This window comes from Pundamilia nyererei, unplaced genomic scaffold (assembly GCF_000239375.1).
Source record: "Pundamilia nyererei isolate P.nyererei 1_Seehausen unplaced genomic scaffold, PunNye1.0 scaffold00115, whole genome shotgun sequence".
In the NCBI taxonomy this organism is placed as follows: domain Eukaryota; kingdom Metazoa; phylum Chordata; class Actinopteri; order Cichliformes; family Cichlidae; genus Pundamilia; species Pundamilia nyererei.
The window spans coordinates 1,865,433-1,881,806 of record NW_005187516.1 but is presented as its reverse complement, the minus strand read 5'-3'; the positions used below and the strand labels follow the sequence as shown (position 1 = coordinate 1,881,806).

The 16,374-nt window shown below is 42.3% G+C and overlaps 1 protein-coding gene across 1 annotated transcript; it reads right to left on the bottom strand.

The window, feature by feature from the left end:
• Nucleotides 1-10,214: 10,214 nt before the first annotated feature.
• LOC102198731 (kidney mitochondrial carrier protein 1) lies at nucleotides 10,215-15,910 on the bottom strand. The gene is made up of 9 exons (XM_005741998.1): nucleotides 15,635-15,910; nucleotides 15,391-15,538; nucleotides 15,006-15,100; nucleotides 14,623-14,708; nucleotides 13,758-13,853; nucleotides 13,544-13,668; nucleotides 12,894-13,017; nucleotides 11,907-11,987; nucleotides 10,215-11,432 (listed from the first exon to the last, which is right to left on the bottom strand). The coding sequence occupies exons 1-9, from the start codon at nucleotides 15,696-15,698 to the stop codon at nucleotides 11,391-11,393; spliced, it is 861 nt and encodes a 286-aa protein (XP_005742055.1). The 5' UTR covers nucleotides 15,699-15,910; the 3' UTR covers nucleotides 10,215-11,390.
• Between the last annotated feature and the right edge of the window lie 464 nt (nucleotides 15,911-16,374).

Sequence of the window (16,374 nt, the reverse complement as noted above, 5' to 3'; positions counted from 1 at the left end):
CTGAGTGAGAAAATAATTCATGAAATTTGAGAGATGTAGTCATTGAATGCATTTTGTGCCAAAACAATGATAACTGATCCTCAGTTTAGCCCACATAGACTTCTGTTGTGCTCACTGTGTGAGGAGTTTTGCAAAAGTGACCTAAGTATTGAGAAATGTGTCCTAGCCTCTGTAAAAAACTGTAAGAGAACTGGAAATGAAAGTGGGAGAGAAAAACCCCACTTTGAACTCTGGAATGGCGTCTTAATGCCGAGATTAGTGATGCATGCCTCCTATTACAGCTCGTCTGTGTGAGGAGAAAAAAATCCACCATGGAAGTGCGTGCTTGCGTGTCTGTGTGTGTGCCTCAGGTATGATTCATGTTGTTGGGACCTAATTCTGTTAATGCTGTCACAGTACGGGGACACACTGTATCTTCCTTACGAGGGTTAAAAGCATTTCTACTTTTATAAACAGCCTCACTTTAAGGTAAAGACATTTAGCGAGTAGTGATTATGGATGGGGAGTATCGTAATGTCCTCTAAAGTTATGGTACACACTTGTGTGTACGTGTGGTGGTGGTGGTGGAAGGGGGTTGAGCTTTACTGCAAATTAACAAGAAGATCATCAACTGTAAAAACATAGATGGGTTTTTAGCTGTGTGTGCTGAATACAAAGCAAGAGTAGAAAGGGGGAAAATAGGATAAAAGCCGCCCATTATCATACAGTTACATGCCTTAAAGCACTGTTGTTGTTGTTGTGGTTGTTTTGTATTTTTTTGTTTTTTTTTAATGAAGTCTCTTTTCTTAATGACGTTTTTGGGGCATGTGAACGTGGAGACGCATTATATCAATCCAGGGTGTTCATATAGATTGAAAAAGTACAAGATCATTTCCAAGCATGCTTAGGATTAAATGATGAAATATTAATGTGAATCACCCAGCCTTGTTTTAACCTCCCTGTTCTTAATAGCGTCCTTACCAGCAGTAGCAGACAGCTTTAAGGACCTGTTTATGTATTATAGCATAGATGCTCCGAGCTGGCAAACACAGTAAAGCAATTAGCTGCTTAATATCCAGATGCCCCCCAAAACACCCCTCCACCACCTTCAAATTGTTAACCGCCAAAAACTAAAGCTACAAGAAGAAGCGGTATTGGGTTTAGATTTATGAGACGGCCAGAAATACACAATTGCTTGCTGACATGTGGTCAAGTTGCTAAAATAGAAATGTCAGTTTAGTGAGATTTATTGAAGGAGGGCCTATGGATGATTTTTATGCACCAAAAGAAAGAAAAAAAATCTTGTGCAGAAATACACTCACAAACCCCGCTAACTAGCCGAAGCAGTCCTTCATGTGGCTTCAGCATCCAACCCCTTAAATGTTAACACATCACACACACCATTCATGACAGATGGAACTTTATACGTGTGTGTGTGTGTGTGTGTGAGAGAGAGAGACAGAGAACAAGCGCGCAACCTCTTTATAATACACTGGCCCCTCTGTGTGAGCGGAGGTCAGACGACTGAGCTTGCAAACGAGATGCACTCCTTGTGTGACTTTAATTGGTGTTGTGACCTTATTGGCAAACAGTTTCAATAAATCCACTCGGTGTGTGTGTGTCTGTGTCTGTGAATGGAGGTTTTTAGAGCTGTGCAGTACTTGAGGATGTAAGTTTGTGTCCTTCTGTCTTCTGTCTGCCTTTCTATAGTCCACTGTTTTACAAAGGCAATAAGAACGACTGGTTCTTATCGCCTCTTGTTAATCAACACAAATGAGATCTTTTCTTCGATTATCACATGATTGTTCATGTTTTTTGCGTTTTTTTTTTGTTTTTTTTTAAGTGCCACATGACTGCTGCCTTTTTACACCAGCGTAACGCATAACGCAAATAAGTAGGTTATCAGGGATGCGATCAGAAAACCCTTCCCCGAGATCACACTGTGGCATGTTCTTTGAAACGCAAGCTTCCTGCCAGACATTGTGTCAGACTGCACCTGTGGAGCTGAAAGAGAGAGGAAGAGAGGGCGTGATGGGCCTCTCACCTCAAACAGTCAAACAGTTGCAGCGGCAACAGTGGCGTGATTGTTCCCTCAGCAGATTACTGTGTGATGCGAAGCCTTATGCCTCCAGAAGACATGTGACTCTTATTTGGTTAAGATAGGAGAAGAGTTACATGCCTGATTCTCCTCCTTTTTTTTCCTTCACTGTGTGTGTGTGTGTGTGTGTGTGTGTGTGCGTGTGCGTGCGTGCGTGTGTGTGTGTGTGTGTGTGTGTGTGTGTGTACGCCATGATTGATATGTGATCCCTTACAGTGCCTGGCCTACTTCACTCATATGACACAGGGAGGGGAACTCACAATGAGACCAATACAAAGTCAATCATTTTAAAAAATATCTCAGAGAAGGCAGGGAGACGCGTGAAAGTGGCACAAATTTTCCCACTTTTGCAATAAAACTAGAGTAAATGGTTTCTTGAGAGTATGCTCTGCTTTATGCACCTTTTCTTGAGAGCCATGTTAATTCATTTGGTGGCTGCTTCTCCACACAGCAGAGATGAGTTTGCACATTTGCTTTCTCTCTCTTTTTCTCTTTTTGCTCCCAAATGGCATCAGACAGATTTAGACTGAAATCCTTAAACGCATTAAGCAGTGCAAGATTTGACTCACTTCAGGTATTAAGGCTGTACAAGCATTAGCACACCGATGAAGACTTTACCTTTGGCTCTTTGCAATCAGCCACAAATATGAGTCAGAAGATACTTCAGCTCATCCGTCTATGCTGGGCTACCTGAGTTCATTCAAGTATCCTAAAAGCCTGCTGGAGGTAAAAACACTATTCCCTCATCTGGTGTTTTGGGTGATGTGGCCAGCACACTGTTGCCAAATCTCAGTTGCTGACTTGGATTGAGATCTGGCAGCCATGAAGGGAAGCGCTCGTGATTCAAATTGTTTAATACCCCAAAATTAGAACATTTGATCAGCCCGCATGTCAAAAGATGCTGTTTCGTGCCAACTAACGAAAACTCTCTTGATGAGAATCTTCACTATCTTCACTAAATCTTAAATAATATGAAACCGCAGTGTGCTAGATACAGACTATTTAAGGGGGAATATCGGGGTAGTATGTGTTCCCTGGACACTACAGCAGCATAAATATCCCACAACGCTATTGGAGGAGCTGTGAACATAGCTCGATGGCGATCAAGCCAGCCGAGCTCTCACTTCAGTAACAATTCAGCTTAGGTGTTTGATGCATGATGTGACTTTGCTATGGATAACATACTTTTTACATTTTGGAATCATTACTTGGGGGATCTCGCAAACAAAGTCAGGTCATCGCAATAATCCATCTCCAATTACAGATGCATTTCTGTGGAAGTGACGCCAAGAGCATCTGAAAAGCTACAGTACATAGTACTGCTTATTTCATTATCTCTGCCCAAGAGGCCGTGCTTTTGTTTTTCCATTGTGCGAACACAACAGATCAGAAACTTTTACTTTTCACAAAACTTTGTAGAGGTGTAGAGTGTTGTTAGCAACCCATTACAAATTGACTCACATCCACCAAAGTCTTCAAGAACAACGTAATGATTCATTGGTTGAAAATTAACTTTAAAAAAAAGCCTTAGAAACTATGATTCTTACAAGTATGGTGTGCGTTGTTAACATAAAGAAAGTACCATAAAAAGATTTCAAATATCATGTCACCTTTGACCTTTGAACTCTTCTTCAAAGTCAATAAACGGATCAGAAGGTGAAAGTGATAAAAATGCTAAATAGAATTATGTTTCTCACTGCCATTGTTTGTACTGACAAGCTAGAGGCATATAGGGAATGATTTATGGGCGTTCCAAATAGCACGTTACTTTGGACTTCTGACCTCTTCCTTAAGGTCAAATAAGGTCAAACTTTCATGGATGTAATGAAATTCAAAAAAAGTCTATTATCTTTAAATCTTTGCTTAAAATACTGCTGCCTTTGTTTGTACTGGCAACATTTAGGAAATGATCCTGTATATGGGGATTCTAAATATCACATTATAGTTTGCACCCAAATATCATGTCACATTTGACCTCTGACCTCACTTATACATTTAAAATCTTGCCTTTCTTTCAGCTTGACCCCAAATCATTACATCTATAAAGAAAGTATCTTGTAAATGAGAAAAATAATGAGCTGCCTGGTTAGTTAGAAATATATTGTAGTATAAAATTGAAACATACGGTAAAGTTATTCATGCACAGTTGTTTACAATTCAAACTTCTTATCCATTATTTGCTGCACCTAAAAAACAGTTGTTTTTACTGTACTATGAACTACAGTTACAAAGAACAAAGACAATTAAATGAATATATACAAAGCACAATGAAATACATCCCAGAGAAAATACATATATGTTACCTATTGTCTGGGATTTTAGATGACTGACAAGCCGCTAACAAATATCAAATATAAGCAGTAAAACAGTTTGAGACACACACAGGAGGGACTAAAGATGTTAAAGAAGGTAATAATGAAACCAATAAACAAAATCCAACGTCGCAATAACTAAAAAACAAGAAATAAAAACTTGTTCATGAAAACTAAAGCAGTTTTAAAACAGATCCAGAGTCTGACAGGCAACGAGTGTCAGGACTTTAAAAAGGAGTTATATGTTCTCCTCTTTGTCAGCCCTCAGGCGTCGGAGGCTGAAATCACTTGTAACTGATTTATGACTTCTTTGGGTCGACAAGATAGGAGAGCATTACAATAGTCTGGCCTGTTGGATATAAAAGCATGAATCTCTGTGAAGATCAAAATGTGACTCTGCTTTAACTACTTTTTTTTTCTTCTAATGATTAAAAGCAGATTTGGGGAGATCCACAGACGTCACTGATTTCTACGTGCCTGCTGGCTCCGGGTAAGTTCCAGAGAATTAAAATGTGTGGCTCTCCAACCCTTTGAACATCTAAATTAGATTATAGTTTCATGCCGACTGAGCTGTTCGAAGTTTGGGGAAAGAGCATCAATAAGACCTGTGTCATCAGTACAGGTGTGGAAAGTGGTGTAGAGTCTCCTGAAATCACCCACCCAGGGGAAACAAACACACTGATTGTGCGCTTCGTCTTACAATAAATTAACTCACCTTTCTGAGCAAAACTCAGTTGAATTTCCACCTCGTTTTCTCTAGATTTTCCAAAATAACACATAATTAGTTAATGAGTGATAAAATCTTTGGCTGTAATGTTTGGATCTACTTGTGATTCAGGTTCTCCTTTTAGTCTCCTCAATTTAACAAGCACCTTAATGATTGAAAATAAGGCATCCTTCTAAGGCAGTATTCTTCCTGTTGCTTACATTGATTTTCCTTCTTTTCACATTCAGATTGAGAGTAAATATTCCACCTGCTGATATTTGCAGGCATCAGGCACCACCAGAAAACCCCAATCTTTCCAGTTTTACCCATTTTCTCACACCACTCTCAAGTCAAATAATGTCAGGACCAATAAGCCTTCGTCTTGTAGCGCATTTGTGTCTCGAGTCCTCGGCACAGCGGCTTGACAAGCGGGCTTCATATAGATGCTAATTGGAGCGCAGCAGAGAATCAGGACATGTGTTGCATCCTCTCCTCTCTCCTACCGATCCCTTCTCCTCTTGTCATCTTCTATTCTCTTTCTACGCAGGCTCACCCCCGGCTTCCATGCCAGCTGAGTTCCAATAAAGTTCCCCCCTCCCATATCTCCCCCGTTGACTCCATCTAACATCTCATTCCATCAGTTCATTTTTATTCCCATTCCCCACCTAAGTCTTTCACCTGTCTTTCCCAACTCTTCTCACTTTACCCCCCATTGCCTCTGCCTCTTAAAAAAAAATGCCAGAGATAAACAGAAGTGGAGAACAGCAGCTTCACACAGTATGTGGGAGGGCTCTGGTGTCAGCTAGCAATCCCACTAAGGCCACTGGGATACATCAGAGGCCCCTGTGTGTGTGTGTGTGTGTGTGTGTGTGTGTGTGTGTGTGTGTGTGTGTGTGTGTGTGTGTGTGTAGTGGTTTTTTTTTGTATGGATTGTGTGTACTCTGTGGGCATGCTGTGCCTGTGCGCCTGAGGGCAGGGAATTTTAAATCAGGCGTCCAAGGAAACTGATACTGCTGCATATTTGAATATTTATTCCTTATCAGAAACTGGGATATTAATGAGGGAGCTGTGACTGAGCAGGTTACGGAGGGGGAGACAGAGTCTAGCTGTTGGGGACAGGCAGATGGTGTGTTTACACCTCAGCTCCTGTGTCTTAGTGGGAAGAAAGTGCATGAGCTCTGCCTAGTGTTTATGCTTGGGAATTACACAAAAGCAGAACGAGTCTGACAAGAGCTCTGTGATGGCTCCGTTCAGTCCAGTCCGTCCATCCATTCTCCTCCATTTGTCCTTATCAAGGTCACGGGGGGGGGGGGGTGGAGCCACATCAATCCAGTCATATTTTGTAAACTGTCTAAATTTAGATAACAGGAAAGCAATAAATTGCTTTATTTACGAGGAAAAATTGCAAAGCAGTGCTTCCGTAGTACACCACAGTAAAGTACAGTAAAGGCTTACCACAACTCAGTCACAGAAAACCTCCATCATACACTGAACGCACTTGGCTTCCTTAAGAACCCGAGCCTGCTTGTGTCTTTTTTTTTTGGTCTTCTGGTTCAGCCTGTTGTGGACGTGGATGCCCAGGTACTTGGCATGCTGTTCCAGGATAGACACGTAGCAACACAGTTGTCATCCTCCTCCTGAAGACGATCACCATCTCTGCTCTTATTCACATTCAGCAGCAAAAGATTCCTCCCAGACCACCACAAAATCATCCACTAATGATCTGTATCCCGAATCTGATGCTGTATTTTTTGTTGTTTTTTGTTTGTTTTTAAAAAAAGGAAAGATCATGTTTGATTTCAGTTCTGGCCTATAATCAATCATATAATGCTTTAAAAAAACAGAAGGTGTAAATAATCATTTAAAGCTTTTCAGCTCGATTCATCCCCATGACATCAATAGGCTTTGAACAGGCTATTTGCACATGGGCTCAGGTGTGATGAATTTTCTTGTCTAACTCTCTGCAAGAAAGGGAATTTGTATAGTCCCCAAAATGTCAAACTGTTCTTTTGAAAATAGCAGAACACACTAACAGGTCATTTAACTTTTATAAAGACGTCAAGAAGCTTCACAAGTGACATGACTTAACTTCCCCTGACTCTTGAAGCCTTAGAGTGAAAGAAGTCAGCATGCGGAACAAATCTCCCCACGCTTTATCTCCTTTAACATTCACTCTGTTGGCCCGTTCTCATCTTAATGGAACAATGGAGCAGCATTACCAGCGGCTCATCCTTGTGATCCTGTCTCCCTGGGGTTCCAGTCCCCTTCCAGTGGTGTGTGAATGTAGGTCGACCGCGCTGTGATCTAGCGAGCCTGTTGTTTGTTTGGAAAAGGACTTTCAGTCAATATGGACGGTTGAGTCAGGCACTTGAAGATTTTTATAAAAGTAACAGAAAAAGGAGGCGCCGTTCTCGAATTGTCCTTTTGATGATCAAGTCAAAGAAGGAAAGAATCTGTATTTAAAAGGATGACAACACTGGCGAGTAGGTAGTGAACGGCTGCCCCTTACAAAGTTTCTTTTAGTACAACCAAAGTTTAAACTAGACAAAACAACATCCATGTTTCATTCATACTTAATGATTTTAGGTATTCTTCAGGAATACTTCTCCAGGCTTCTTGAAGGACATTCAAAGCTCTTCTTTGGCTGTTGGCTGCCTTTAGATGATCCCACGCTGCTTCAGCAATGTTGATATCCGGGCTCTGGGGAGGCCGATCCATGACTGATAGTGTTTTAATGTATGTTCTTCTATCTAGATGTACTTTTACTACATTGGCAGTGTTTATAATTCTATTAGTCTTGACCTCTCTCCCGACCAAATTCTGATTCGTCACTCCATAAGACCTATTGCCACTGGCTTTCAGTCCAGTTCAGCCTTTTCTCCCTGTTTTCCTTTCTAAAGAAAGCAGCTCTCAGATCCTGGTCTCAGGTCTTTGCTGGATTTTTCTTCCTTTTTGACATTCAGATACTTTCAGTTCATCTGTTGTAGTTCTTTTTCAGAGACTGCTAAATACCATTTCATGCCTGTCACGGTGTGTTATCTTTGAGATTTTTCCATAGATGCAAACAAAGAAATGGGAACAAGTTGTTTGTTTTTGTGAGAAGTGCTTAAAGATACAATTTAAAATAAATTCTTTGCTAAGCTTTCTGCTATGTGTACACAGTAGACTGGTTCATCACTTGTTATTGCCTTTTCCTTGCTTGAATGATTCATAAGGTCAGTTAAGTGGCTCACATTAACATTCCTCTGTAAATGGTCAGGTACAGTAAATGGACTGAAAATGAGTGAAGAAGCAGCCAAGGTCCAAAGAAAACTTTCAACAACGTCTTGCTAAAGACCACAAGTCCATCTCCTTGGAAGCAAAATCTAAAGCAATCAGGGGTAACTCAAGACTTTTGTGCAATACTATGCACAAATACTTTGAAAGCTTTGTACTGAGCTAACCAAATGCTGGCTTCAGCCCCATATTTACAGACAGAGTGATATTTGTCATCTAATTTCCAGCAAGAAAGCAAATAAGTGTATTTCCCAAAATGTCAGTTTTTGTTTTCTTTTTTATTCTCTTATCCTGCAGCGGTTTGCTGTAATTTTTCTTTTCTGAAATGTACTCCGAAATTATCTTTGTGGTTTTGCAGGGAAGAATTCCTGAAGAATAAGCTGACATCTTTGCACGATCTATTGTGTTCCTCACTTCTAAAGCCTCACTTTGTCAGCTTGTTCTTCGCGGGCAGTGTATGGCTGTGCAATTTATCAAAATATTTACCACAGCCACGATTTCAAATTACAGAAGGCTGCACTTTTTCCCCCCCTTCAGGGGGGAGATGTTTCAGACATCTCTCTAAGCACAGTATTTTGATGTTATGCCAAATCCGTGACCTGCAAACAATGTGCTTTCAGGATGGAAGTCATTCATTTTTTTCCCTCAAATATAAGCATCAAGACAATACAAGGGAAAAAAAAAGAGATTTGTCCCATATCTGAAAATAAGTGTGAGTAAAAAAGAAATGGCAATAGGCCTGTGATTTCTGTCTTTGTCAGCACAGTGGGGCTTATGAGCGCCAGAGTTCTTGCTCTGAATGGATCCTCAGACTACGATAGATTTGTCTCCTTGTCTGCATTTCCATCCACTCGTCCATCTGTGGGTTGCAGCATTTTCATTAGAGAAACGGCTGAAAGAACAAAAAAAATAGGCAGAGAAAAAAAATAAATGAAAAAAAAAAAGGGCAGGGTGTTTTGGAGCAGCATAGAGCCTTATCCCTTAGACACAAAAGCTCACTCTGATCCCAGGAACACAATAGAGCTGGTACCCCCCCGCACATTTGGGCCAGGCAGCAAATAATACCCATAATGTAGCATGTCTGTGACTGCTGGAATCCCCTGTGGTCATACTTGTCCAGGACTCTGCCAGAGATGGCTAAATTGCCAACTTACAGATGCCGAATCCTGGCATCAAGCCACACGTTATTCTCATTTCTGTTTTACACCTCGCCTCATGGATTCTTGTTCTACCTCAATTTGACACGGATTCGAGCCCTAGAGGTCTAATTGTGCTGTGGGTGGATCGTACCCAAGTGTTAAAACCTGTCCTCCTGCCACACTCTGCTGCACTGTTTTTGAATCGAGCTATTCCACCCAGCCACGCTCAGGACGCCAACAGCAAACGCTGCGCTGAGACTCAGTGGCTGAGATGAAGCAGACCCAACAGTATCAGTTCTCACACAAGTAATAAGTCCCGCGGTGGCGCTCCCTAAATAACACAGCGAGGCACAGATCCACGCAGAGACCTGCGCGTTCGCTGCGGCGCCTTCCACTCCCCTGAGCTCCTCAAACAGCTCTGATGAGGGAAAACTGGGGAATTTACCCACAGAAATAAAACAATTACATCTTATATTCCCCCTGAAAAATTCATAACGTTCGTGGGATGCCGCTTGAACACGTTTGAAAGGAACCAGGCGATCCCCGAGAAACACGACTGTGCTAGATTTGTGGCCTCAAAGCTGAGGTTTGGGAATTAAAACAACAAAACCTCATAATAAACAGATACTGGTGTATTCAGTTATGCTGAGGTGAGTGTGTAGCTCCACAGTGCCACACTGTGGTACCAGGAAAGGACAATAGTGTGAAAAATCCATGTCCTTTATTTTTAATCATTTCAAATATACATGGAGCATTTACATCAACAAGGTATAACAAAAGTTACACTGGCTTATACTTTGGCAGCAGCAATAGCTCACACACACGCATGCACACATAACAGCCAGCGGCATATTCATTCCTCACAATAAAAGCTCACATTTACAGCAAATGCAGTATATAGAAATACATTTGGCGTTAATTGCAGCTCGCGTGCAGCAGTTTGGGCGCCTTAAAGCATAAACAGCAGCACGGCAGCCGGCTCAGCGGGCTGAACCTGGAGCTGATATAATACGTAGGTTTATGTAACTTTTTTTTCCTCCAGCAGACCAAATGATAACATAAAGGGGAGCACAGTCAACCCTCAGCTGCCTGAGGTCACACTCACCGGCTCCACTTGCTGGCATGAGAGACCACTAATCACCACATATGGACAAGGAGCTGTTTATGAAACTCATTTATTACAGCACGCCAGGATTATTCCCGGCTCTTTGCTAAACACCTCGGGGAAAACTCTTTGAAATAATTTTACCTTTTCCACACACCCGTCTCTTTAAATTTAGAAACACATAAATAAATAAAAAAACTAAACAAAAAAACCCAAATACAATATTCATATTTAAGTTGGTCACCTCGTGCACACTAAACATCTTTTCAATCTATTCATAAAGGGAGTGATTATGGCGATTGTCAGCTGCTGTCCTTATGCAGCGTAGAGCTCAGACAGCCCCGCATCTCAAACTAAGGCACTCGGTTATAGAGCACTTAAAAAGTGTAGAAGCCTCGTGTTTTCCCTGTGACTTTAGAGCCACCTTTAAGCAAAGTTCCTGGGACTGTTGGTTCCCAGTCAGTAAATCAGGCCACGTGAATCTGAGGGAATTGTATAGCAAATGTAAAGTTGCTTAGCCTGACGTAGCATTTAGATGAGAAAAAGTATGAAATACATGGATCTGTGTGTGTGCTGTGTCCACATTCACCATAGGCTTCAGGAGACACTCCAGACAAGAATCTGGCAAATTCACATTCTGACCCTTCAAGCAGGTCTACATGTGCGTTCCCCTTTCCCCTTGCTGGTTCCATCAAGCTCGCTTTCCCAATCTTGGTCCTCTCAGCTCCTCTTGGAGCGTGCGCTCACACTCATCTCCGCCATGTTGTTCTGCTGATCACACGCTGATCTGCTTCAGCTGTTCATAGGTGAGGAAGAACTGAAAATTGGAGTAAAGGAACTTAAGAAAAAAGAGGAGTGGACTTTGTTTTTTTTGGTCAGAATGAGTGGCACCACCGAGTCTCTCTTGTTACTTTAATTTCTGCTGCAAAAGGAACTAATCTCATTAGATCTTTCAGGCCTGGTTGGAGCACAGTGAGTATCTGCCAGCCTTTATTTCCCTGTTCAATCACCTTTAATCCAGTCTTAGCCTTTGATAATGTTCACTCTCCACACCTTTCCCTATTTCCATCACATGCAGCTATTTGCCTCTAATCAGTACCAGTCGGGCAGTGAGGCAGTAGTTTCACAGAGTTAATAAAAGAGTTAGCGAGCGTTTAACAAAGCCTTCCTCAGTGAAACAAAGGCAGCAAATACATAAGATACTTTCCTACAGTTTAGAAGGTGTCGCACCACAGAGGATATCTATCTATATATACAGATCACAACATCTGTGTGGAGTTGGAAAGGATACGATGATGTTCCATGGTCCTAGGCGCAGCCAGTTGGGGAAGAAACCCTTGTAGAGGGCCATGAGGCCTTCAGAGCGCCACGTCTGAAAGAAGAAAACAAACACTCTTTACTCTCTGATGATCACCCACTCTGCGCATCTATTTACAGGAACTGAAGAACGAGTGAAATTAAGGTCTGATCTGGATATTCAACTTTGCTATGACAGTAATTATGTACCATCAAGGAAAAAAAAAAATCATACATGACCAACTAATGGAAATGTCTAAACTTCACAGCTGCTGAAAGTCATGAAGATGTCTGCATTTTAAAAAGTATTCCACAGCTCAATAAAGATGGGCTTTTGCATGAAAAACCAAACCACTAGATGCTGTACTTCCCAGAATGCTCCTCTCTTTTTGCTTAACTGTCTCCCCTGCACTAATTTTCATCAGGGATCATTTTCTCACATTTTACATGTGATACAAATAGAGCACAAAATTAGTTCAGGCCAGTCACAAAGTGACGTTCAGCCTAATTCTCGATCCACTCCAGCTGACAGCCCTGTCGATGCTCTCCTACACATTCTAATGACAAATCAAATATAAAGTACAGCATTTAAGCTGCTTCACCTTATCCGCAGTTGCTGCACATCTGCAAGCCACTTTGTACCCTACTCCAAATTAGCCTTCATGCTGATTCTGAATTTCCATATATGTGCATGAATGAAAGGGCGAGAAGGTCCCAGAACAGACACACAGCACCGTATTATTACTGCAGACGGAAATATCAATCTTCCTTTGAAACATCGATTACATTTGTTTTTAGGGCTGAAGAAGCATCTTGGATGAGAGCTGAAATATCTTCACAAGCTTAAAGCAGTCCAAGTGCCTTTTTTTTCAAGACTGTGTCTGTGTTTACATGATGAGAAGACTTGATTCAAAAATCGATGGAGTAACTCTTTACCTAGAGGGCAACAGAATCCAAGCACGTTTCAGGGGTTCTGACTGACCTGCAGCAGACAGTCTAATGTTCCCTGGTACAGCGCTCCTCCTCTCTGGTTCATCATGCGTGTCCGGACCACGTCCACTGGATTTGATGCCAGAGCCCCCGCCAAGCCGCACACAAAGCTGGACCTGTTGACCATAAGGGTAAATGCATTATGTCCCTTAGCTATGTTGCTGGTACTAAAAACAGTCTTTATGGTAGTGTGTACACCACCAGTACAAACAGAAAATATTCTCAGCCTCGTCCAAGTACCCACATGGCATTTGCTGCTATAAATACAATCACTGAAGTCTCTGGCAGGTACAAACTTGGCATCACTGCAGCTCTGAGCAGACATCCTGAAATAACTAAGAGGAATACTGTGAAATGGTTTCCGCTGGGAGTGCTGAGTAATCTCTACAATACAGCACAATACCTGTCTGTATAACAGATATTCTGAGGAAGACATTTTTATTTTAAGGATTTTTATGAAAAAAACAACAACAACAAAAAAAACCCCTTCCTTTCAAACAATGAGCCAAAATCTGTATTTGATCTGTTTTTCTGGCTCGAGTCCACCTGAATGTATTAGAATACGCCCCACTTGCAAGCAATTTCCTGAATGTTATTGCACCACATGACACGATAGCCAAAGAGGAGCCAGTTCAAACTCACAAGAAGTGTGTGTACACGGTGTCCCCCATGTAACCCGACAGGATGAGATGCTTCTTGGTGAGGTCGTAGACTGGAAGCTCCACCCCGACCACGATAGCTGCCCTCTGAGCTGTTAGAGAGACACCCTGATGCGGAGAGAGAAAAGGTCAAAGTTGGGTGCCTGTACTAGCTCAATGCTGTATATACTGCTGTCATTTTTGAAGCTTCTCTGCACCTTCCACAGTCCTCTGGTCCCCTCCTCCTGGTAGATATTAATGAAATTGCCCATCATACTGCCCTGGATCACATTTCCCTGAGCTTGCATGCGGATCTGGGAGGACAGAAAGAGGTGAATGTTACGAAGTTGAACTTGAAAAGGGCAAGAGTGCACAAACGATGTGTAACGCTGCAAAGCCAACTTAGGGGAGTGTGTATTTCTTGGGCTTCTATTGGAATTTAAAAGTTTGCTGGAATTGTTTTTGGCAAGCTCAGTACTCAAAAGTATTTTCCCAATCCCCACTTCCAAGAACCCTCCAGCCCATCCTTGACTTGTTAGCAAATCAGGCCTGGTTTATTTCTTGGCTCAGTGAAAGGCTTGGCATGCGCAGCTAGTACACAATGTGATCAAAACATAATGTTCCCCAACAGCAGGCCCGTGTATTACCCTGTTAACCCTTAATAGACTGCAGACAGAAGGTCATGTGGCTTACAAGGAGTTTAAAAAAAGCCACGCCTAGCCAGGACACAGTCTGAGCACAGACAAGCACTGGCAGTCCTGCACGCATATCATTTACAGAACACTATGCTAAAACTGTGAGGTTTCACTCTATAAATAACACATAATTGAGGTCACAGGGACACCTCGGTGCCCTTCATTCCACTTAACAAAAGTTAAGACTTGGGGAAAAAAAGAAGACATTGCTTCCTCAAGACTACAACTCCTTATACAACAGAACAAAAGTGAAAAAGCTGCAGTCTGTATCTGCAAAAAATGGCTCCAGGCCTCACCACAGTTCCAAAAACCTGTCAGACATGTCCTACTGCCATCTGATAAAGAGAACACAAGATCCGAAACGACCCTCATGTGTGTAAATAGTTACCTTAAGCACATCTGTAGGGTTGGCGATGGAGGAGGAGATGACACCGGAGAGAATGCCACACAACACATTAGTCAACAGCGTCTCGTCTGAAAGAGAAGAGTGAGTGGGAGGCAGGCTGTAACTGTGAACAAGCTGCGTTTGATATTGGGCAGCAGTCAGTTTTCAGTGTTTCACTGCAGGCGCTGACTGTTACAAAGAGCTCTCAGATGAGGAAAAGTGAGGATACATGTTTAAGTAGGTCACACACGTGCACATCTGTGCCTCATCTGTGACCTTCAAGAGGAATGTGCACATGTTGCCAAAAACAGCAGGCTGAGTGTGTGGTTGTGTGTGTGTGTGTGTGTTTGTTTGTTTCAGACAGAGAAAGAGAAACTGAGACTCACCCTCTGGCCTTTCAACCAGTAGCCTCTTAAAGCTCTGGTATGTGCCAATTTTTATGGTCCCGTAGGAGGCCTGCCGTAGCATGGCAGGAGCAATCCTGCAACAAAGGAAGTTTACTTTCATTACCCAGTTCAGCAGTATCTCTGAAGGTTTTTGGCTAATCTAAAACAGAGCTTCTCTTTCGAGAGTAGAGGAAGAGGTTTTGATGTGGCTGTCAGCAAAAAAGGAAGTGTACCGAAAGAGAGGAAGTGTAAACATTTCTGAACAAACAGAAACACACAAGGAATTTGTTGAAAAGCTTTGTCAGATCTTAATGCAGTTACGTTTGGGAGCCGAGGCTATGGAGACCCCACGTACAACACTAGCATGCGAGTCCGTCCTACTGACCCCGAATACAGAGCTCGGAGCCCCTCCTCTCTTCCGATTCTCATTATAGCGTGCAGCATGCCTCGGTAGCGGATCTCTCGGTACTTGCTATCGCCCACCTGACCTTGTACCTGAAGGCGCGTCTTGGCTAGGTCGATTGGAAATGTTCCTGCAACACAGAGCATTGTATTAACACTCACGCGACACTATAAATCATTAATAATCAACAGGAAGTCACGCTGCTCGGCCTAGCTGCATCACTCACCACATTCCGCCGTCACTGAAGCCAACCCGCCGAAAACAAAGGGCTTCCAGTTGACGTTAGACATCTTCCCACGCTAGTACCGAGTGCACTGTTAAAAACCACCGACTAGCCGCTGATTAGAGAGGAAGGTAGATGGGTTGGAAGGGGCGGCAATGCTAACAGTGGGGTTACTACCACCAACGTGAAAGCCGCGTTTCAGTCTGGGGAGCCCAGCCCAACAGCCCTCCTCCCCTGCTGAGTTGGAAAGGAGCCCCGCCCCCTCTTTCCTACTCTGCTCACTGCCTCCACTGTCCCCGCCTAAATGCTTGCTGCTAGGCAACCGTGTCCAATTGCAGAAAGATGCCCAGAGGCTTTAAAGTAGCCGACACTGTTGCTTCTTTTGCAGTCACTCACACTCTAAAACAATTTAATTTGACTGGATAAAGATAATTTTCAAATATAATAAAACTGGTCTCTAATTTCTCACACTGTAATTAGATTATATTTAGTTTCTGTGTACAAGGAGATTTATTTAATATTATTATTTGTATTTTTATTTTAATGAAACCCATAGTTACAAATTGAAGACTGTGCTGTACTGGGGGTTTTTTTTTGGTTGGTTTTACAGCAATGGCAGAACATGGAACCTGGCAAGAGTTCCTGCAAGTTAGGAACATATGCTAGCCATACCAGAGAGATATAACAGCACAGAGGGTTTAAGATGCACTTTTAAAAGGAGTCGGATACAAGTTGATGAGTCA